General features: G+C 39.4%; 2 protein-coding genes across 3 annotated transcripts in view; one reads left to right on the forward strand and one right to left on the reverse strand.

Annotated features, from left to right (window-relative positions):
• The window catches only part of BABAM2 (BRISC and BRCA1 A complex member 2), a 162,650-nt gene extending 148,824 nt beyond the window's left edge, over positions 1-13,826 (reverse strand). The window contains exons 1-2 of one of the 2 annotated variants that reach the window (XM_041477311.1): positions 13,679-13,826; positions 10,153-10,312 (exon numbers count right to left, since the gene is read on the reverse strand). In XM_041477311.1, the coding sequence (XP_041333245.1) occupies positions 10,153-10,280 (128 nt within the window). In that variant the 5' untranslated portion in view covers positions 10,281-10,312; positions 13,679-13,826. Of the gene's footprint in view, positions 1-10,152; positions 10,313-10,712; positions 10,789-13,678 lie in introns of those variants that run through there. The other variant, XM_041477312.1, reaches the window with a different exon arrangement.
• A 133-nt stretch (positions 13,827-13,959) lies between these two features.
• RBKS (ribokinase) overlaps positions 13,960-23,753 on the forward strand; it is a 70,227-nt gene continuing 60,433 nt past the window's right edge. The window contains exon 1 of the mRNA XM_041477313.1: positions 13,960-14,146. Within this exon, the coding sequence (XP_041333247.1) occupies positions 14,097-14,146 (50 nt within the window). The 5' untranslated portion in view covers positions 13,960-14,096. The remainder of the gene's footprint in view (positions 14,147-23,753) is intronic.

Here is a 23,753-nt window from a genome sequence, read left to right on the forward strand (position 1 = left end):
TACTTGCAAAAGGACTTGAAAGAAAAGCTCTGAAACGATCTCAGAACTTTCCATTCATAAAATCTCTGTAGTTTAGGGTGGGAGATCATTATTACTGGGTCTCAGGGAGCTAATGATGATACTAATTAAGAAAAATAATTAAGCATTGACAAAGTTTTCAACAAAACATATTTTACAAACATGCTTTAGAAATGTTGATAAACTGTTTTCCTTTGTAAGCAAGATCTTTTATACTCTGGTAATTGCATGTAATTCTTTAAAGACTACACATGGCACACACATGCCTCAAAAGAATGAAATAGAAGGAGAAAATGGAAATTTTAATGAAGGAATGATCCAAAATTCAACAGAAATAAAGACAATTGCAATGGAACAACACTAAACATACACCCTAGTATAGTATGTTTAGGTAAATAAACTAGGGAATTTGCAGTATCATAAACTGTCACATGTTCACACAAGGAAAAGGCACTCTTTCATTATACTGGAAGACCAGCTGTACCCCAAATTCTTGGAACTCATAAGCAAATTTTTAGTGAAGAGTATGAGGGAGTGGCAGATGCATCCTTTGGATTTACTTCACCTCCCTCCCCTGCTGACAGATTCAAACCATGTTTCAGATTTTCCCAGCTGCCATTCAATTATCTATTACTTTGCAACGAGCTACAGCCTAATAACATGTCATATGTTTTATTTCTACTGTTCACTAAAGTGAACTCCATTTCTGGAGAAAGAAAAATAGAATCAGACAGGGAACATTTTTACTTTTGGCTTACCCTAAAAGAGAACCATTCTTCACCAAGTATGAAATTACAGTCAGCCACCTGGAGTTTCATATCCTTTCAGTATTCACAGAAAAAGCATACTCATACAGCACATCACAAAAGCTGAGCTATTATAAACATCTGCTTTAATAAGCCACATAGCATTACTCACATTATTGGCTGTAGTAGCCATAAAGACTCCCTATCCATTTTTCTAAGTAATTTATTTCATTTTATATGGAAAATGCAGTGAATTGGTATCAGGGAAAAACCTCAAGGACTAAAATCATAGCCCATGTTTATGTATGTATGTTTATGTATTTTCTCCCTTTAACAAACTAAATAAACAATAAATGGGTCACATCCCTGCCCAGGGTGGGGGTGTTGGAACTATATGATTTTCAAGGTCCCTTCCAACACAAACCATTCTATGATTCTATGGATATTAGGTGGGATCCAGTGATCCTATGCCTTCTCCATTTCCCTTTCAAAGTTTTCTTCTAATTGTAGAGTTTCAGAGTTTTGGTCACAGATGCCTATATTAATTGATTTCCTAATTTATAGACTCTCAGGAGAAATTTATGTTAATACAACAATGAATTCAATTCTTTGGATATGAAAGTTAGGTCAAGCAAGGACCACCACATTTAGAACATAAATCCATAGTTTGCAGTTGCACACATATTCAAAAGGGCAACTTCAGATTAAGTATATTTATATAAAATATTACAAGACTGGAGACACAGCACAAAGCCTATGAAAAGACAATACCTGAACAAAAATATTAGTAATTCTCCTATTTCTAGCTTTATTTTAGATCAATTACAACAATAAAGATATGTAGTGGACCAAAAAGATCAAAAGGCAAAGGAATTTCACAGGTAAAATTACAACAGACCACCCCGTGGAACTGCACCTGCAGAAAGCAAGACCCACATTGCTGCATGTTACATTTTCTCCAGAAGTCTAACTCTAGAACCCCTCAGCCCACCTCTTCTTTCTCTAACTTCTCATTCTCACATTAATTCTCACAGTTCACAGCCACCCCAGCAGTGCTAACACTATTTTCAAGATTACACCATAAAGCTTAAGATTAAACATCACTCTCCCCATGGTCCCATCTAACTATACGTAAAGAAAGGAGTTCCATGTACATTTCTCTTGATGACAGTCAAAAAAATCCTCTTCTTCCTGCAAAAGTTTGTCCTTGCCCTCACTGTCCTGTTTTCTCCCAGCATCACAGTAGGAGCTAGGCTTGGCTCATCTCTTATCAGCCTCGCAGGCACAGAAAGCCATGTAGCAAACTCCAGCAATGACAAGACTATTTATAAGCACAGTCACCTTTAGATCCTATGAAAAGAGGGTCCAGTCTACCCTAAGTTCTAGAAAGTCTGAGTTCCCAGCCCACCACAGATGCCTGGACCTGTCTTTATGCCACTTCTAGCATCTCCCCTACATCCCTAAGTTCTCACCCTTTCTGCATCTATCAAATAAAACTGAATTTTGCCTATGTGCAACAGGCTAAAACTAAAACAATGGGAGTCATGTACACAGAAGACACTACACCACTAGAAATCCCTGAGGAAATGATTCCTTCTAAATGTCTTCATTGCCTGTTTGCAGTTGGCCTGAAACCATATCACTTTCATAGGGTTTAAGTTAAGCCTTATGACTAACACTTATGGCAGCCTGGAAAACAGGACAGATAATCACTATCTATTAGTTAAAAAAATTCTCAATACAGAAGAATTCTTAACAAAGAACATGAAACCTTGTATTACTCACACTACCCTCTCCCCCAAAAATAAAAATCCATGGCTGAAATGCGTGAAAAAAACCTACCAACTTTTACTAAAGAGAATAAAATCAACATTCTAGAGGAAGAAGTAGAAAAGAGAGAAAGAAGTAATATAAACTGGGAGACATTTTGAATGGTTACTGGTAGCCCTAACTATAAACAAGACCAATCTAATCAGGTTTTTCTAGTGAAAAAAGAACTGACCATCCAAAACAGAACAGCCATTACTATGTCATATTTTTGGTTTAAAGATATTATTTCAGTGATGCATGGGAATCTGGGGTCAGGTTTTTTAGGCAATATAAGTTTAGAGGGCGTTATATTTGGCTTTTTTTTTTTTTTTTTGGTCTCTTTCCCATAATGAAATTCTGCAATTTCCCCCAATTAAGTTTTATCATTATGATTCTTTAACTGTACAATAATAAAAATATTCAGTCCTGGTGGTCTAATTTTATTCTTTCAGTCATATACCACAGATTACAGAGAAAAGAACCTGTGGCCTACACTGTGGAGTGGTTTGCCTCAGACACAAATTCCCTTCTCTCAGGAAAGACAAAATAAGCATGTTCCCTTTTATTGACTTTTACTTTTTTATGGATTAGATAGGAGGCGTACCTCACGGACTGAACTTAGTATCTTCAATAAAGACATCAAACTGAGCAAACTGAAATCTGTTAGTTTACACATACAGCTCTAAGTATTGTTTTGAAATGCTCACTTTCAGCTAGAGAATAGCTGCTACAAAGAATGTCTGAGGAGTGCAATGCCAGGTAAATGCCTAAGATCATATATCACGAAACAGATTAAAAATAATTAATTATTACACTTCATGATTCATTCTTATTTTGCACTGCTAGAGATTGATCTTCAACACTGTTGCACATTGGTCTGTCAGCATAAAGCCTCTCATCATCTCCTATGCTTTTGAAGTCCCTAATCTCATCAATGCCTGCAACAAAAATGGATAAAACAAAAATTCGTAATATTTTGCTTCAGCTTCATCACAAGTGTACTTTAGCTGTTTTATGTTATGCCATGTATACATGCCTGCATAGGAGAGAATCAGGTATACAACAAATAACTGCATACGTAAGACTGGAGAAGTTTACTGACCACCTATCCAGGAAAGTATTCTTCTTTAGCAATGAGAAAGGAAAAAGAAAAGTGAGCTGTTCTCAGCTTCTGGTGAAATGCAATATGCATCCAAGACACATGGCATGCTAGAGATCTGTTCAGTTCACATTAAAAAAATGCAAGGATTTGGAAGTGAAGAAATTGGACTGGATACCAATTATTAGATTTTAGCTGTCTTTATAACAAAAAATAAAGTCTTATGAATTTTTTCTCCTGTAGTGATGCACAAGGCAAAGATATAAGAGACATCTATTACAACAGAAAGACCTGGGCATAGGCTACTCTAACACAAGCCCCATTTTCAAGAAACATTCAACGAATTCCCAACATACATATAGCAAAACCACATTTAAACACCTTGTTAATGTACACCTTTCCAATAGCATTTGGTGCCCTATTGGTACTACATCATGTGATGCTCTCTTTACACAGAAAAGAAACAGTTGTATCAAATAGTATCTTCCCATTTTTATTTAATGATAATAGTGATAAACACTGCATTTGCCTTCTTCAAGTCCAAACAAGAGGAAGCTACTCACTGTCCCCATCTAAAAATACCAGCAAAGACATATTGTACAGTACTTAAACTGAAAAAAATCTCAGGAAAATGCATGTAGTCTTTTAAATGAGAGCCCAAGTTACTGCAATTATCTAGTGCTACCTTTACTTTTTAAAATCCTTTCTTTCCTCATAGCACTTGAAACTGACAAACACAAACTTTTTTATTCTGAACAACTTCAAGCACCTTATTTAAAACTGATGTAAAAAGAATGCCAAACATTATGGAGATTATTTACAAAACCATTGCCAAATGTATGCCCTACACATTGACCTTTTACCAGACAGACATTTTGCCTTTGTTTTTTCATCATTTAGAAACAAATGCAGGAGAGTGCAACTTTGGAGACAGTCAAGTCTTTTTTAACCAGCACAGAAAAACTGCTGTTCCAAGTGCTGCTCCACAGCACCAACTCTATCAAACTGTCTCATCAGAGCTTCAGCCTTTTACATTTTACTTGAGATAAACTTCTATTATTAGGATTCTTTGCAGTGAAGAACTGTATTTGTCATCAGAAACTGGAATGAAACAACCTACTTAGTGAAAAGGTAACAGTTCACGACTTATCCAATACAGCAGTAAAGGACTCATAAAACCACACCTCCTAGAAACTGCCACATCCTTTCTAGCACACATTTTACACAAAACATAGCTGTTTTTTAAAAACAGTTTTCATGATACTTGTGTTCAGAAGAGTCAGAAGTTTAATGATAAACTTCGTATATAAACATGTTTAAAAAATTACCTACAGACACCAATGTGAATGATGGATATGAACCTTCCTCAAGTAACTAAAGTAGAATCTTTCATTTTAATTAATCAAATGCAAAAGACCAAGGCGAAGCTTTAAATAACTGCTACAGTACTATAATAGTATTTCACAACTAAAATCAACATTATTTCACAAAATATGCACACAAAAATGCATATTTACTTTAAAAAGGGAAATGCCCAAAAGCAAGGGAAATACCAAAGCATATTGCAGTCTACTTGATAACAGAAAAAAAGTAAATCATCGCCGCTTCCTAGGAAGCAGGGCAATAAAGTTAAAAATATCTTATTACAGCTTGATAATAAATTTTTATGTTGAAATTTACTCCAGAAAGAATTACATTCTTTTGACCACTCTTCATATAGGTTTCTTTCAGGAACATAACTACTTGCACAAATAGCTCAATATTAAGCAGAAAGGCAGAAATCAATAGTGAATAAGACAAGTGAAAAGAACAAAATACTAAGATGGTTTACTACAAACCACTTACATAAAAATTCCACAGTTAATCTTCTCATAAATATGGAATAAATATAACCATGAAAATATGAAATTTAAAATTTTGTTATGAGTGGATATCTGAAAAAATAGAGTCTTAATATATGCAGCTTTAAATCACTGTATTCATTTTGAAATTTTGCCTGGTGGAACACATCAAAGTAATTTAAAAAAACAAAATCAAGTTTGTTGAGTAAGAAGAATAGGCTTGCAGCATAATTTGAAGCTCAAGCATGGGCCCTGATGAACAGCTGTAGGGGAAAAAAAGAGTTCTCAAAGGCAATGACCACCACAACTATGTCTTTCACTCTTGTAACGCACCATAGGAAAAGCAGCAGTCTCTTAAATAACTGGATTCTACATTATACAACAATTAAACACCCTTCACATAGGAAAATATCCTCTATTTCTAAATCTACATAATAATCACTTTTCCTTATTCAACATCTTTCCCATGATTATATGTGTAAATGCTAAGAAAAATACCGCAGCCACAATTCAGTCGGTTATGAGTAGATTTTAATATCTAATTAAGATGGGTCAGTATTTCAAAGAGACACTAGTAGAGATTAACTGAATGATACAATAAATGGCATTGACTCAAGTGGCAGCAGTATTTTCTTTGGGTCTAGAACAAAGTAATATCCTATGCAAGAGTTAAATATGCTTTCATCCACTCTGTCATCTTGAAGAATGTCTTTTATTAATGCAACACAGACGCCTGCCAGGGTTTTCTTATCACCAGAATCAATGGTGCTTAAGGTGCTATATTTCAGACATGACCTTACACCCCAGTTCTACGTTTGTTCACTGTGGGGCCCTATTTACAAGAAAACTTGGCCACCTAACCTTTTATTAGTATTTCCGGTGCAGAGTCTCTTTCTTTTCTGTTTTGCCGTATTACTGAGCTCCACTCAGGGGTCTGCATCAGCAGGGGCCATATAAATTATATAAATAGTACTTGGTTCTGAATATCCTAATCATAGATGTAAATATATGTGTCTTATGAGACTGGTACTGTCTAATAAGTTTGTAAAACACACAGACATTATGAAACTGTAACATATTATTATAAAACATTTACATACTCAAAGACTGCAAAACAATAGGATTTCCTTACTATGACATATTTCCCTCCCACACTTGAAAGCAAAGCAAATTAACATATCATCATACTTCATACATCTAACATCAGCTCTTTAATACAGTTTATAAAACACAACAAAAGTTGTCAATCTCAGCAATAAGTCAGAATAAGTGCAAAACAAGTTCCTCACTAAAACTATCTGACATATGGATTGACTTTTCAAATAATTAAAGGCTTAATATGCTTGCCATTTATAAATCAAAATCAACTGATGTGATAGGATAAAATCTGGTACTTGATCTTCTGCTGGTGAAACAGAAAGGAAATACCCTCCACTTCTGAGAATGTCAAAACCAAGGCTCTGAGTGGGCAAGGCCTTAGAAGTATTACTTTATTCAGTATGCTACCATCATTCCTTGTTAAACACAGCTCCTGTTTCTAAAACTTAAGAAATGAGAATGGATGGATCTTCAGTTTGAACATTTTATTTTGCTATACACTGTAAAGCACTGGTTCTTTAGGGAAGGTGTGTAACAACAGTAACTCCTAATTTGCTCTAAGAGCAACAGTATTGTACGTGACAGTGGAGCAACCATATTGCTCCTTCCCAGAAGCTTAGAGATGCTTCTGTTTTCCAAATTAATAGCTATTGAGGTGATTACCTGAAATAGTATAAGATTTTAGAGGTTACAGTAAAATTGTAGTGATTTATTATTAAAAATCTTCCATGTAACACACCAGGTAAATCAGAAAATATTTGCATGTTCTGTAATAAACTCAAGCTAGGCTAGGGTTTTAACAGCCTAGACTAGTGTGTGTACAGCCCCTGTCACATGTGAATAAATGTACAGTCACTATTCAAAAGCAAAGTTTCTGAACTGATAGTACTCCCAAGTGGTCATATTCATTTGCAAACAAGAACTGCTCTTTATCTAACTTCAAACATTTAATCTAGCATGTTTAATCTAAACCTGCCTAGTTCCACTTTCTAAGTTTAAAGCCTGATTTCAACCCATTGAAATACAAGGGAGTTTTGCAATTGATATCCTCAACTTCATCCCCATTTCTCTAAAAATAGTTCCCATTTTCTTACCATTTATGTCCAACTTCAATGATCTCATGGTTCTCTTTCTTCATGTTGATATAACCTACATTTGCCTCTTCTGATTATTTTGTCTGCATTATTTTGTTTCCTTATAAAAAGTGTACTGAAAGTGAAAGTATACAGGGGTTTGGATCTTCTTGTGATGTGAGGAGAGGGGAGGAGAGTAGACCAATGGCTTTCAATTTATTTTTGAACTCTCAAAGCCCTACAAAGTTTTCCTCGACAGTCAGTATGCAGCAACAAATTTAAATCTACTAACAAGGCTGTGGGTTAGGGATTTTGCTATTTATCAGCTGACGTGAGACTCGGAGAAACAGTCTGTGGAGCGTCAAAGAACTCCTGTATCAAGGTTAAAGACCACTCAACTACATCCTGAGTTATGGAAGGGACATCTCTGTAATACTGCGATTCGTCCATAGTATGGTAAGTAATTCTGCACTATTCACCACTTCAGAGACAGCATAAAGCACTAAATCATGAGAATTTTATACTTCCATATTGACACATGAATTCAAAATTTTCTGTTATAAATAACCAGCAATTTATTTGTAACAAACAAAAATCTTTCCTAAAAACACATGCATGAAATTTACATTTCAAAGAAATTTCAAGCAATTGTTAATTAATTCTGTTTACAGCAATGGTTTTAATAAACTAGTTGTACCAAAGAAAGAAAACCTTCAAATAATTCTGAAATAAATGAAGAATCTTGATTATTCTGACTCCATCTCCTAACAACCTCAAGCTAAAACAAAGACTCAACATAAAGAATTAAGCTTATGCTTATGTCCCAGAACAAGGAAAAAAGTATTTCGAACATGTGCATTTAGGGCCAGGGTCTTTTAACAAGCTATAAGACAAGCCCTGTCAGGTGCTGTACTTGTGTGTAAACTCCACGTTAACACAGTTACTACACAATTTGAATCACTGGGTTTGAGTGACAGATGCAGCTGCTGGGACCTTTTAGTTTTTTAAAGAATAAACTCCTGGAAAACATTCAGGTTTTAACAAAGCAAATACCAGTTCTTCTTGGCAAGATCAGTGGCCAAAAACTTTAGACACCTATTAAAAATACCTGTGAAAAGAGTCAGCTAGAAAATGCCACTTTTTATTATTTTAATCTCTTACTTTAAAGACAGGCAGCATAAGCATTCAGTGGTTAGAGAGCAAACCCCTTAGCTACCTCCCAACAAACAGTTGTGTTTTCTCTCTACTTTTCTTTGTAATCCTTTCTCTTAGACTTCAACTGGAAAAATGTAAGAGCTCCCATCACAGCTTTCCTAGAAGACTAATTCAAGGGAAAGCAAGATCTAGCATGAAATGACAGCAGCAGATGCAGAACTGCTCAGCCTGTCTTATGTAATTTGCAAGCCTACATGTCAAGTCAGTCAACACTAATAACAAAGTCATGGCTTCTTAGACCTCCATGTAAATCTGTACTCTGTCCCAGCACCTCACAGGGAGGGAATGGTTCCTTTCAAACTAACCCCAGAATGCAAACATCCTTCCTGAAAAGGCATTGTTACAACCAGAAAAGCACCTCCAAAGCTTTTCATGAAACCATAATAAAACAGACTTCAGAAGCACATTAAACAAAGTTTTCAGCAGAATTGCATTTTAAACAACAGTGATTTGTGGTGGTTCCGAACACCTTTTGTTATTTTTATTATGCTATCATTAAAAATGATACACAAAGCAGTAGTTTGTACAAACAAGATGATTTGTATATCTAAAGCAAAAGTAATTTCACTCTCTGAGCTCCTGTAGCAAAAAAAACCAAACCTGAATCAAAAAGATGCCATTAGATGCCCAACTCTATAAGAATAAAGCAATTTCTGACATGTGTCATCTAAACATTTCACTCTCCTTATGTATTATTCACAGAGGTTATACACCAAAGTCTGTTTGTATATGCAAATCCCAAAATTCTATTGCTACCTGAAAACTAATCTGAACGCTTCTAGAATTAAAAATAAAAGAAGCAGCTTAGCTCACTTCAAACACTTGGCCCTATAGCCACTTGATGTACTGAACTTGAGGGAGGCCAGATAAAGGAAAAGTTAGTTTTTGTTCTGATTTGGCATATTTATGACTACAGGTCAGGTAACACAAATTTGTCTTTCAATTTTTAGTTTACAGAGAAGATTGAGTAAGCAAGTGATAAACAACAGAAAAAGGTGTTTCTAACTATCTCACTGCTGAAAACCAGCACTATCAAGTGGCAGCGATGCGAGTGTCTTAACAAGATAATTATTGCCAAAAATATGACAAGTTTTGTCTCCCAAACTGCAAAATGGTAGCAAGACAAAAAATAATGCAGCTAGTATGTCAACCCCAGCTGTGTTTAAAATGCTTAAATACATGCACCTAATAAAACTCAGCTCTGAAAAGACAACTGTGAGGTGTTGGGTGTTCTTTTTGGATGAGGAACTCACCCAGACTTCAAGTCTGTAATCCGTAAACAATTAGTAGCATCTAGTCCTACTTTTCCATTTCTGACCACACTGGAAATGAAGGGGGAAAGCGCTGGAGAAATTCTGTTCAAGGCCACTTCAGGTGACATCTTATTATGTTCCTCCTTCCTTTTCTCTTGAGCTGCAAAGGGAGAAAATAATTTTTTTTAATTACCTACTTATTTGATGTAGATTCACATGTACTTTGCAAAAATCAACAGAAAAAAAGCTAAGCACAAAAAAGATCAGGAGTGTAGAGTAACAGAACTGTGCACAGGCTTATAGAGAAAAAATAAGCATAGATGGGTTTTTTTCCTCCCACCGCTGCAACATCCAATGAAGCTTGTTTATTCAGTATCAACATAAATCCAGAATTATGTCCTAGGTGCCTTGAATTAAGACCCTCTCCCTCTGAGAAAGAGACATGAAATTGAGGGCCACTCTGACACTTCCCAGCCTAGTCCTTCTCGTGGACATTCCCCGTCAGTCTGTAATTGACAAGTCACACTTGTTCCACTTCCCCTGAAATCAGTGAAACTTACATTAACTGCAGTGGGCCCAGGGGTTTGATACCTCTCAGTATTCTCACCTGCAATTTCCAAGAGCACTAGTGTGCTCACTAATAATCAGTATTACTTTTATACTACTTCATTAGGTAGTCAATTTATAGGACTTCACGATGCCTTTTAAAAGCTAACACTGCTTCTCTCTCAGCTGTATCACCGCACTCTTTGAAAGGCATCTTAATCTTCCTTCACGTAACAGATCAGGAAGCTGATGTACACACATTTTAAGCACAGCTTGTTCAGAAGTGCTTACAATTGCATGGCCTTATGCTAAATCAATTAGGTCATTAATTTAGCACACTTAAGTAACCTGTTGCTTTCTAGGTGAAATGCAGAAACTGAGCATACACGCATTTTAAATCATTGCACCACGAAAAGACTACAGAAAATGGACAACAACAGACTGTGGGAGGACAAGTGGGAGAAAAGAAGGGCAACCAACTTATTAAAATCTTGATCTATTTGATCACATTATAAGACACAGAGCTTCATACGAAAATTAACTGAACTTGGCAGTTTTGGAAAACAAGGCTGTAAATGACTGAAGACAACACCAACTTGCCACTGATAAGTGGGACAGAAGAGCTCATACATAAACCCTCAGCATTAAAAAATATTTTTAAAAATAACCAATTGAAAAACACTAATACACACTGCATTCACTTTTTTAAAAATGCTGCATATGGACTGCTGTATTAGTAAGTGTTCTATAACAAGAGTGTGAACAACTCATGGCAATAATTGCAATTTTCTGTTGTTTCTCACACTCAGTTTACAAGCATTAATTAGTAACTAATGGATATTCTGCAGACTCTACTAAATCTCTGTAACTGGGAGCAACATTAAATTTCACATTCTGTTCTCATGAAAGCCACTCACACTGGAGTAGCAGGAAGCAACGCTCAAGAGTGTTTGTCCTAGATATTCAGAATGCATCTTAATAAAGCAAAGGCCAGGCACTTTAAGGCAAACTGAAAGACTAATAAAGTAAGACTTCCTAAAAACAGTAATTATCTTTAATACACTGGCTTCTACATTTTATGGCAGTGAAGAAGCTGAAGACTATGTATCCATGCCCTGACACATAATGTGTTCTCATATATGATTTGTTTAATTGACAATGAAACAACTTAAGTTTGTTTAGCAAACACCTACAGCAATTTAAGATACTACCTCTGGTTTGCTACTTTTCTACTAAAAATTTCTGCCTACTCACCTTTATTCTTTCCCACAGGGACTGAGAAAACACAAGCCCATTCTTGACATATTTCAATGCAAAGTCCAATGGCTTACATTGAACTGCTAATAAAAATTTGTTTAAGCTAAAATACTTTGCACAAGAGTGGTTACAACAGGGCACATACCTCAGTCTGCCAGCCCTGCTGTAGGGAAGAGTAATTTCAAGCAGGGAGCAGCTTGACTGATGAAGTTAAGAACTTCTTAAACCATGAGAACATGCTGAAAAATAAGCTATCCTTCTAGCAATCATGAAGTTATACATGAAGATCACAGAATTGGTTCTGATAATGACATATTTTAAGGGGACTGTAAATGTTATCAGGGTGAAATTGAGAGATCTGTTACACCTGGTGATCACAGCTGACCAGATGCACCTTCCAAAATTAACTTCAAAATGAGATTCCTTATCTTTCTGTTAATAAAATTTGCAGATATTGTCAAAACAAGATTTAAACCTCGTTTTTCCCATATTTTATTGCATCATTTTTTAAAATCACACTACCTTCTATTTAACAAGCCAGATGCACAATACTTAAAGGGTTGCTATCAAGTAAACTCACTGATTTATTTTGTAACAAAGGGCTTTACAAACTAGAACACAATTTGTACCAGTTGTATCAGTTGTCATATACATTGTTTTTCTTCAGCGTAAATTTCCCACAGTACTGGAAACTGAACACAAACAAACTCAGGGGAATTAAGAAAAACAAAACTCACTCGACTGTTTCCCTCCCAAAACAAAACCTTTGAAAGAAGCAAACAAACTAATAGTCTCAGATTCAGCTGGCTACCACTGTGACTTCGGGCTAATGTTACACAGGCTTCACAATAACCATGAAGTCCCGGGCACTGCTTTGGGCACCGGACAGAGTCGGGATGCAAGATACTCTGTCCTCCCATCACCGGCCACACCATAATGAGGATTACGAGATTATTTAAAAAGGAAAAGGTGAATATTGTGATGGAAACCTGGAAGCGTGACAGGCCCTCTCCTGTCTAACCCTCTTGGCGTGGCCGTCGGCAGGCTGGTTGCGTGGTTTTCACTTTGGGGGCGGATGGCAGGAGTTTGTGTCTGCGCGTGAGGGGGGAAAGGAGGGGACCCACGACCGCCGCCTCCTGCAGCCGTGCCCGAACATCCGTGGAATGCGATCAGCAACGTGGATCTGCGGAGCCTCGGGTAAACAACGAGGTTACCTAAGCCCTGGCACGGAAGAAGGCTCAGAATCCCAGGATGGGTCAGGCTGGAAAGGACCACAGCGGGTCATCTGGACCAACCTCCCTGCTCAGGCAGGGTCATCCTGAAGCACACGGCACAGGATTGTGTCCAGGCGTTTCTTGAGTATCTCCAGTGATGGAGACCCCACACCCTCTCTGGACAATCTGCTCCAGTGCTCGGTCACCCACAAAGTAAAGAAGCTCTTCCCCACGTTCAGGGGGAACTTTCCGTCCATCCACTCCCGTTCCGGGCTGACCCTGGCCAAGCCCCGCTCCCTCCCCAGCTGGCGCCGCCACCCGCGGCGCTGAGCCCGCCCCGCCCCGCCCCAGCGGCGGAGCTAACGCCGGCCTCCGCCGGCTCCGGGCCAGAGCCTCCCGGCGCCGGGTCCCCTTCCGCCCGCGCTGGCCCGGGAAGAGCTGTTGCGTCCCTGGCTCCCTCCCGGCCCGACTCGCTCGCCCCATCCCGCCCGTCCCGGCCCGGCCATTACCTACGGCGGCCGGAACTCGCCGCTTGGCAACGGCGTGCGCGCCCCCGCGCCCGCCGTGCGCGCCCCCGCCCCGCCGCGCACCGTGCGCGCCTCCGCTCCCCCCGCGCCGCCGCCGCCGCTGCCGCTCCCACCCGGGCCGGAGGGGTCTTCACCAGACCAATGTTGGCGTCCGCCGCAAGTGCCTGTGCGGGCCGTGCCGCCGCGCAGGCCGTGGGGCGGCGGTTCGGCCGCGGCCCGAGCGGCGCGGGACAGAGGGGAAGGGGGAGGGGGCGGTGCTGGTAGCAGGCATTCGGCAGGGACAGCCCTGCCGGGCGAAGGTCCCCGCGGGTAGCCCGTCGCCCATGGCAACCCGAGAAGCCGCGGCGGGGCCCGGGGCGGGTCAGGGTCAGGGTCAGGGTCCAAGGGCCGCCCCGGCGCCATGGCCGCCGAGGTTGTGGTGGTGGGATCCTGTATGACCGACCTGGTCAGGTTAGTACCGGGTGGGAGTTTTCTGCCCGCACTGGGCGGAGCGACCCTGAGGTCATGGGAGCGCAGGGCGTCACGGTGCCCGGGGAACAGGGCAGGCACGCCGGGCCTCCCCGGACTAGGCCGGGCCGGGATGCGTCCCGGGCCGAACCACGCCGGTGTCACGTCTTTCCCCAGGCCAGGATGGCAAAAGTGGGGTCGACGCCAGGCGCGGCGGGCGGAACGCTCGGCCCCAGGCTGAGGGAACCGTGGCTGCGGCAGAGGAAAGGACTGAGCACGGGCACAGACTGCTCAGGGGGGTTCTGGAGTCTCCGTCACTGGAGACGTTCAGGAACGGCCTGAATGCACTCCTGTGCCATGTGCCCTGGGATGACCCTGCTCAAGCGGAGAGGCTGAACCAGGTGACCCGCTGTGGTCGCTTCCAGCCTTATCCGTTCTGGGATTCTGAGACTCTGATGGTGGTGGTGGGGGGGGGGGGCGGCTGCGCCCGGGTGATGTCAGCTGCAAACCGTACTTAGAAATAAGAGTGTGGGAACGAGGAGAGGTTTGAACCTGTTGCGTGCCGGAGCTTTGATCAGCTGTCTGTCTGGAGAGAGAAGAGACTTGGGTTTGTGTTTTCAGCTGTGCCGGGTGGGTCGGTATTGGCCTCGGCCAGGGATGCAGTGTTCCGTAGGCACCCACACGGGAAACCTGGAACTCTGATACTCGTTATCAGCAGAGGAGTCTGAAACGATTTTATGAAAGTAAATCAAGCTGGTCAACCGTAACACCATTTTCAGTTCAAAGCACACTTGTCTCCACTGAAAAGCGAGAAAGTAAGGTTAACATTGCAAAGAAACCAATGGTAGCTCCATGAATCAGTAGGTTGGAAGTTGATTACTTGTGTACAACATTTTGTGTGACACTTGGAAATGAGACTGAGGGAAAGGGGGAGAGATGGAGGGCCTCCCAAGGTATTCATATCCAAACATATCAAGAAGTGCATATAGGAAGCCCTCAAAAATTTAGCAGCTTTGGACCCTAAAGCTATTTTTTAATTATTTAAAAAGTTTTTAAAAATAATGTTTTAATTTAAAATAAATCTTTGTTTTCTGAGAATTTTTTCAAATTAAGTACTTGGGTCTTATTGTCTTTTTTTCTCTTTTTTTTTTTTTTTTGTACATAGGTAAGGTTTGGGAACTTCTTTGAAAAATTGAAATGCGGAAGTTCATGAAAACTCTTGATTCCAGTAGCCCTGGCTTTGTAGTCAGTACGAAATAGCAGGAGAATTTAAGCAAAATTGCAAGAATTCATGATGCAAATTCTAACCTGAACTGGCTGGCCTTGTCAGTCCCAGTAAACTTGGAAATCAGTCTTTGATTTGTTCCATTTTAAACACATCTCCATACTCTATATGCAGACTTGGTTAAAGTAGGATTTAAAGTATATGTATCTGGGTTGCATCAGCTTGTCCTGCTTGGAATTCTGCATTAAAAAAAAAAAAAAAGTCCTTTATCAACAGGCAATTATACCAAAGCCTGTGGGTCAAGAAAGTGCAGAACATTTGATTAGAGGAACATGCTGAGGAGTGAGTACTGCTTAGGCATAGACTTGTGTTGCAGAAATGATGAAGCCCCTTAAATGATCACAGAACCTATGTCAGAAAGATTTAATGCTCTGTGTAATTTGCAGAACATAATGGCAGCTTTCCAAGGAGAATAGTTGTCTTGTAAGTCAGAGTAAGAACTGTGGAACTGATCTTGATGTTATGTGTGAATGAGCTCTCAGATGCTTATGACGTTGCAGTGAAATGTAAAACTTGGTGCTCTAACCTCAAGACATTCCTTTTCCTGTCTGTCTAAAATGTGGGGGGAAAAGTAGTAATAAAATTGCCAGTTTAAGCACTGCTGACAACTGCAGCTTTGGGATTTTCTTGACACTTAAACAAACAAACAAGAAAACTTCTTACTGGTTTTTTCGGTTTTTTTTTTAGTTTGTTTTGTTTTGTTTTTGGTTTTTTTTCTGTATGTTGATATGATAGAAATGCAGTCATTTATTTGAAGGCATATTAACTGACCGTGCTGTAGCCGGAAATTACACCATGGGCTGGAGTGACAGATGCTGTTACACTGAGATTAAGTGGCTGAAGAAAAGCCATTTCACTTTTCAATCAGCTGAGAGGGTTTCTTAAAGTGTCCAAATGCGATCACAAGTACATATCTGACACCGTTATTAGCCTCTGCTTTAGGCAGCATTGAAAGGGCTTTTTATAAGTGATAAGCTAATCAGCTTCAGTTGAAAAAGAAGGGATAGCTTCATTCTTTCTGTTAGTAGCACAGAACTTCAGGCACTTAATAAAATAAGAAGAACAGTGTGTTTAAATTTAGCTGGCAAGCATTTAATCTGACCAAAATTTCCATTGGGTACCTTTGCAGACATTGTTTAAATGTGTCCTGGGTTAGGAAAATCTGGGTAAAATTACCGGAAAGGACTAAGCAGTAGGCTTGATTGTGTCTAGGTAGAACAGGAAACTATAAACAAGCTTTATGAAATATAAAAATTGTCACGTTAGGGATTCCAGGAGCATAACTCTTGACTGTCTTTGTATATGAGATTTAGAGGGGGCTGCATATTCTGGATTTAAAGCTAGGGGTCATTTCAGCTGGAATGAAGGAGCAACGGGGTTTTGTGAGTTTGTAATTTGTGCTGATGTTTTGGTTTATAAAAGACATGGACAAGAGTGATCATGTTAAATGCCTGTGACCCATTTGGAGGAGCCTGAATAAGTTTGTGAGAGTTGCACAGAGGAAGCCAGTCACATTTTTGTATACATTGTGCTTAATGGGCATACTCACCACTCAACACTGAAGCCTATCTTTCTTAGAAGATAGTATTGATTGAGACTCTGCCAGAGCTAGACAATGCTGTGTTATAACTCAAACTGGTAAATACCCTGTTGGCCCTTTAGGACACAACCTTGGCTCTCTGACTGGAGAGCTAGAAGCTCAGGGTCAGACATGAAATGGTAGTGGCAGACTTTAAATGTTAAACATTCCCAGGTCTGTAGAGGCAAGGTACCGAAAAGCTTCAAACCACCACTGGACATATGGTAGCCAGATTCACCATGAAAAAAATAAATTAGCATATAATGGTTTTACTCAGTACAGTAAACTAATGATTTAAAGGAGTATAACCTCTATGTGAAATGGAAATGTACAGTTTGAAATGTGCTGAATCTTACATAATGACCAAGACAGAAAAGGACAGGGACCTTTAGTTGAACACAGATACTCAGATGTAATTTTGAGAAATAATCAAATTCAGAAGAAAGGGTAGCGTGTCTTAAAATTCTTCTAAAAGGAAGGGCCCCAGTGGTTTGCTTTTAAAACACTGTTCTCATTAGAAATTCTTTTCTCATTGTCCTGTAGCGCTGCAGTGGCAGAATGTGGGTTTTCTAAAGCGAACTTCATATGATCAAAACAACCTCACGTACATACATGCAGTAAACCACACTCTTTTGGCTTAATAGGACCAGGAGCAAAACATATTTGTGGTCATAATCACAATCAACACTTCATTGGCAATAGCAGGCAATAGTAGTAGAAAACAAAAACAGCATTATTCTGTATGATCTAGATATCAAACCAGACGGGTACCATCCACAGTATTATTTAAAGAGTTTCTCTTCTGACTCATATTTGCAGACTGGTCGTGGCATTGGCATTTTATTTCATATTAAATCAGGACAAGACTAAACATATAAGCCAATGAGAGTCAGACACACTAAAACAATTAGAATAAACAGGGGAAGCTTTGGCATGGCAATTGAAAACAGCAGAAGCATAGAACAAAATGTAAGATGGAAAAACAGTCTTTGGATAGTCACAACAACAACAGTCTTTCAGTTTAACTGAAGAGAATGACACTACAGTCCAAAAAGTGGAAAACTGCATTTTTTAGAATTTTCAGGCTTTCAAGTCTTACTTTTCTGTGGACCTCTTTCCTCTCATCATGTTTCTTCACTCCCTTTAGGGAGTAGAACTAAAAGTTCTGCTTCCAGCCCCCGCTGTAACAACCACCGATAATAATTACTGCAATTACTAAACTGACGGTAAGCATTCAGCAAGACAGAGAGGCAAGGCAGAGAAAGCATTGAGCTCCATACAGAGTAGTGTGTTGCTGATCTGCAGTGGACAGTGGTGACAAATGCACACTGGTATGGACATCCCAAGCACATCAAATCCTCTTTGCTAATGGAGCACAACCTCTGCTTGGGCCAAATGGCAAAGGTATCTTGTTAGTGAGAGTTTATGTCTTCCTTTGAAGTCTCTAGTGGTGATTATTGTCTGCTGAAGTGCTGAAGTAAATGGCTCATTGGCACATTGGAAATGTCCACGATCCAAAACTATGCCTGTACTTTCTTTTTCAGAAGTGCAGTATTTGGAACAATAATTGCAGACTTTTTTTGGTGAGAATGTGAAAAAGGAATTTTCTTGCGTTTCTTTCGAGTGATCAGAGGAAATCTCACATATGACTTCATTTTTTTCTTTGCTTTTTTTCCAGATCTCACACATGTTCTCGTTTCCACCATTTCTCATGCATGTCACCAACTTTTAATGGTTTTGCCTTGTTTTGATATTCTTTTGCTCTTCAGTTTCTCCTAGCAATGAAGTGTTCTAGAATCCTTCAAATCCATTTCATTTGTGTTTTTGTTTTTATCTGTAATGCTTCCCCTGCAGCAGCCACTCCTCATTCTAGTCAATCTGCCATTGCCAGCAGCATGGGAAAGCACAACTGTGAAGGAATACAAGCTTAGTCCAGTTGAGGAAATTAATCTTTGGATCCAATGAAAGACATCAAGGCATGAGAGAATGTGTCATCTGTGAATTGTTTCATTTATGTAATAGTGAAAAATCTGGGCTTGATTTCAGACCAAGTGCTGTCTCCCCCTTGTCTTCTTCTCTGACCTAGAATAATTTGGGTGCATTTTAAATGCAAGAGGTACAGGCTCAGCATTTTGTTACTCTGCTCTGATTTTAGAGAACCTAAATGTTTACAGAAACTCCCGTTTGCCTTCTTTTGTGTGGCAGGAAGAAAGCTGTGTCTTGGGGGCCCCAAAAAAAAAGGGATAAAAATCAAGTTGATGAAATCTTCAGTAATGGCATTCAGTAAGAAGATTGTCATCTGTGCATATACAGCTTTTGAGTATCTCTACTGGCCCAAACACTGGTGATACATGGCCTGATCCAAGCTCATTCATGTCAAAAGAAGCTTTTCATTGCTGCAAATTGAAATAAAATTGTCATCCTCTAGCAAAATCTGAGTGATAGTTTATTTTAGTGTGTGACACTGTTTAATATTCTAGCATCTTAAAGGTATTTGGTGTTATACTCCAGACTTGAAAAGTTTCCAACAAAGTTCCTCTAACAAAAAATGACAAAATATTGAAGAGGGAAAAAGGAGGGAAAATGTCTGCTTGGGTCCTTCTTAAATTAACACAAAATAACTAGGGCAAGGCCACCAGGGACTTTTTTTAACTCATTACAAGGGCTGCATTTGCAACTAAGGTTATGAACCCCAAGCAAGAGACAGTGTGCCATTGATCCCAGCTGGCATCTTCTGAAAGAAACTGTTGTTTGTGCCACAGAGGATGCTGTGGGCCCTCTCTGAGAAGGGCTGGTGGTGCTAGAACACCTGCTCAGCCCTCGTCTTTGGCTCTTATCCATGAAAATGGGTTTTTTCCTCCCCTTCCTAAATGGAAATGTGGAAGTTTTAGAAGTATCAGGAAATATGAATGTGAAAGTGGTCACACAATGTCTTTTAAGTTAAACACAAAAAAAGTGTTGCTTTCTGGATTCTATTTAATTGAAATGTCCCTGCCCTTTCATTTGGTGTCTTCATTTTGTGTCCTACGCTACTGTGTGCTGTAATTAGGCACTGTTTTTACTTCCAGAGGCAATTCCATTTCAGCGATAACTGATATGCCTCTTGGGTTTTAGACTAGTTTATCTTGTGAAGTTTTAATAGTATGTATTTAGTAGTGCTTTTGAGCTAAAAAATACCCCGTGTGGTACTACAGTCAAACCAGTACTACCAAGTGAACCCAAGTCACCAAGAACAGCACTATTTGCCCTACTGTGCATTGGGAAAACATTTTGCAATTTGAGGACAGGAAGAAAGGCAGTTTGCTTTGTAAAAAGATAGGAATAGTAAAGAGAATTGGAGAAAGGTATTAAAAGGAGCAAAAATTATAGGAATAACCAAAGTTTTTACTGCAGAATGTGTGAAGAGTCTACCTGAAGAGTTGAAATTGAGATAAAAAGCAGAGAAACTACAGTCCTAACAGTGACAGGTCCCCAGTTGTCCCCTTGCTTTTTTTCTGTCTCTTTCTGTCAGCTCTGCCTATCTGCTTGGTTTCTGCAATTTTCTCTCATGGCTGCATGGCAAAATTCAGGGAAAAGCTCTGTTCTGGTCCTGCTGTCTTTTGCCAGCAGTAGTATTTTGGAAGATACGGCACCGAGAGGGTCCTCTGTTACCTCCTCCTTCCCGTGAATGAGTTCCCAGCTGTCTGCTTCTTTTCCTACCAGCTGCAGTGTCTGGTCTGCTTAAGTTTGTAAATTGCTTTGAGATCCTTCAAGATAAAAGGTTCTTCTTAAGTGAGATCATTATCGCCTTGTACATTTCTCCACTCCCTTTTCTCAGTTCAAGCTTCTTTTCTCCACTTGGGGTCCGGCACAGTACTTAACGTTCCTAACTCATGGCAAAACAAAGCTTTCACACAAATTTCAGCTTCCAATCCTTGAGTTGTTTGACGCCTCTTAGAGTACTTCAGAGCTGAAGGTTAAATACATGTTTTTTCCTGAGCTGATGCCAAGATGCTTAGCACTTGCCACACTGAGATCGTACTTCTGCATTTGCGTCTGACTTCATGTTATTTTGTGTGCTTCAAGAGACTGTGGAGTTCTCTTCCTCCCACTTCTGAAGTACTTACTCATTCTAGGAAACATTCCAGCTACAACGTTGCTCTGAGATCCTATGCTGGGTTCTCATAGCCATACTTTGTTCATGTTCTTGTGGTTAAACTGTACGCCTGTCAGGGCAGGGATTTGACTCCTCTGTGGTGTGGTGAACTTACAAAGGGGAACCCTGACAGGAGTTCAGAGGTCTCTCTGTTCAAAGGTTCATAGGTGCTAGCACAGTGTTTGGCCGGGAGAACCTTATTTCTGTTCAGCTGCAAGTCTAGTTGTTGCCTCCATCTTCTGTAGTTTAACTGGCTAGTAAGAAAGTTTTTCACTGTATGGTTATCTATGTGTTTATTCCCAATGTCATTCACATTCTAGTGAAATTTCTCTCTTTCCAATGAAAGTGAGGTCATCTTAAACCTGTGTTTATGATATTGCAGTCATTTCCATGGCAGTAGACTATGATATCATCAGTAGAGGATTATGCCTTTCCTATGTGTGTTAGCAATTAAAAATTATGGTTTGTGAGATAAAACTAGTATTTACCAAGTTTTTAGCTTTAGCCCATGTGAGGCTGGGAAACTATTGCTTAATCCTCTAGAGAGTTCACTTGGGTAATGGAGTAAATGAATCTTGAAACATTTTGATCCTAGCAGGTGATACGTTTTTGGGGTATATTTTCCTAATGAGAGAAGAAAATCAGCTATTCCATCTTGTGTTCTCTCACCTGGCCAAGAACACTTGTCTGAAACCCAGTGGCACTCCTTATAGTTTTGTTATTCAGAGCTACTTAAATTGTTTGACTTAAAGATTCACAATTTTCTGCTCTCACTAGAATGTAATTTTTCACCTTTGGAGGTCAGTAAGCTATTAGACACTACCCAGAAAAGTAAACCAATGTGATCATCAGTCTTTTAATCCTTTTAGTGGGTGCTCTATTTACCAGCTATCAGTAGCTGAATCTCTTTGTTGAACCTTCCTGAGGTTGTACATGCTTTCTCATGGGCTGGTGACAGGAGAGGCCAGTTTCAACACCATAATGGCAAAAGAAAATTCATGCATTTAGAATGTGGAGTCCAGTGTTAGAACAGTAGCTAATGCTGCAAGATTAAAGTAGTGGACTCAAAACATAATATATTTCATCTCTGCAAATACTTAAGAATTTTTAAGCCGAAGAAGTAGACTTTCCTGAAAAAGAGTGTGAAAAGAAAGGGAAGAGACATTAGATGAATGTTTGTAGAGAATGGACGTCAGTCTGGGTATTGCAACGTGAGACAAAATTAATAATAGTTTTTGGGTAATGTAGTTTCATTTCAGAAACACACTACATCTCTGCACATTTCAGCCTTTCTATTTTCCCGCCTAACACAAGTGAACTCTCATAAAATATCTCTTTCAATGATCTGAGTCTGACCATTTGGAAAAAAAATGCCCAAATGGTGTGCCCTAAGTACATACAAACTTGCATGTGTCCAGTTACTCAGAAGGTCTAGGATGTGAAAGGGTTCTTCCTGAAATTCTTACCATGTGAATGACTACAGCAGAAAGAAATTCCTTTTCCCATTATTGTTCACTGAAATGGAACCAGGCTGGAGTAAAAGGATAGACAAAATTATTGTATTTATTTTTTGGAGGCTAAAATTACTAATGCCATAGCAGACCTGGCTCTTATTTGCTGACTATACAGTCAGGTGATGTTACAGCAACCTCTTGGGCATGCATCTTCCCCATCATTCTGCATTCCTTCTGAGGCTTCATCTGTCTGTGGAAAACCCAGAGTTGATACCTCTGTTGATAGAAAGTGAAAAGTCAGGAAATAAAATTGTTGTGATCGGGGAAGAGAATGTTGGGATGAAAGCTTATTTACCAACTGACCATTACAGGGTAAGAAGGGGTTTGTATTAATTTGTGCTACAAAAAAGATGTCATTTTATCTTAGTAATGCTCTGTAAATTATGGCCATTGCTTCACATTAAAACACCCCACTTTACAGAGAGCACAACTATTGCCTTTTGCTCTCTGTAGGGTTGTTAGCAGCAGAGCAGTTCCAAGTAAATAGCATGCAAAGCATTAATATACTGGGCACTAGCAGTGTCAGTACTGCAGGGTATTCCTTGGGCTTCTGCTATATCCCGTGATACACATTGAATATTATGTTGTGTTATGAAAGTATCTGTAATTTCTAGCCCCAGTAAATACTTTTCACATATAACTTCAAAAGATTTTTAATGGTTTGGTTATTGTCCTACTATTACTGGAAACTGGTTTTTACCATTTAAATAAAATGTCTCTTGCCTTTTCAGTCTGGAGGTGTCTGACATGCAGATTCACAATAGTCAAATAAGAAGTTGTCTAAAGGAACTCCTTTGAAAATATTTGTCACAATAGGCAGGTGTTCAGGACTAGATTTGAACACACAACACCGAGAATAGTGTATTTTCTCCCCCTTTGTGAGACACAGAATGGTATGATTAATATTCCATTCTGTCTTGTTAATTAATTACTTGCTGGCTGTACTGTTAAAGGAAATGACCATTTTCCTAGATGCATTTATAGACTTAAGTATATTCAGGTGAATTTTAGTACTCCTGACAGTAAAGAGCTGCTGGCACTAATCAAAACCTGCAATAAATATCATACAGAGTCCATGGTAACAAATTTGTGTAAAA

Source organism: Pyrgilauda ruficollis, unplaced genomic scaffold, assembly GCF_017590135.1.
Source record: "Pyrgilauda ruficollis isolate IOZ18807 unplaced genomic scaffold, ASM1759013v1 scaffold4, whole genome shotgun sequence".
Taxonomy (NCBI): domain Eukaryota; kingdom Metazoa; phylum Chordata; class Aves; order Passeriformes; family Passeridae; genus Pyrgilauda; species Pyrgilauda ruficollis.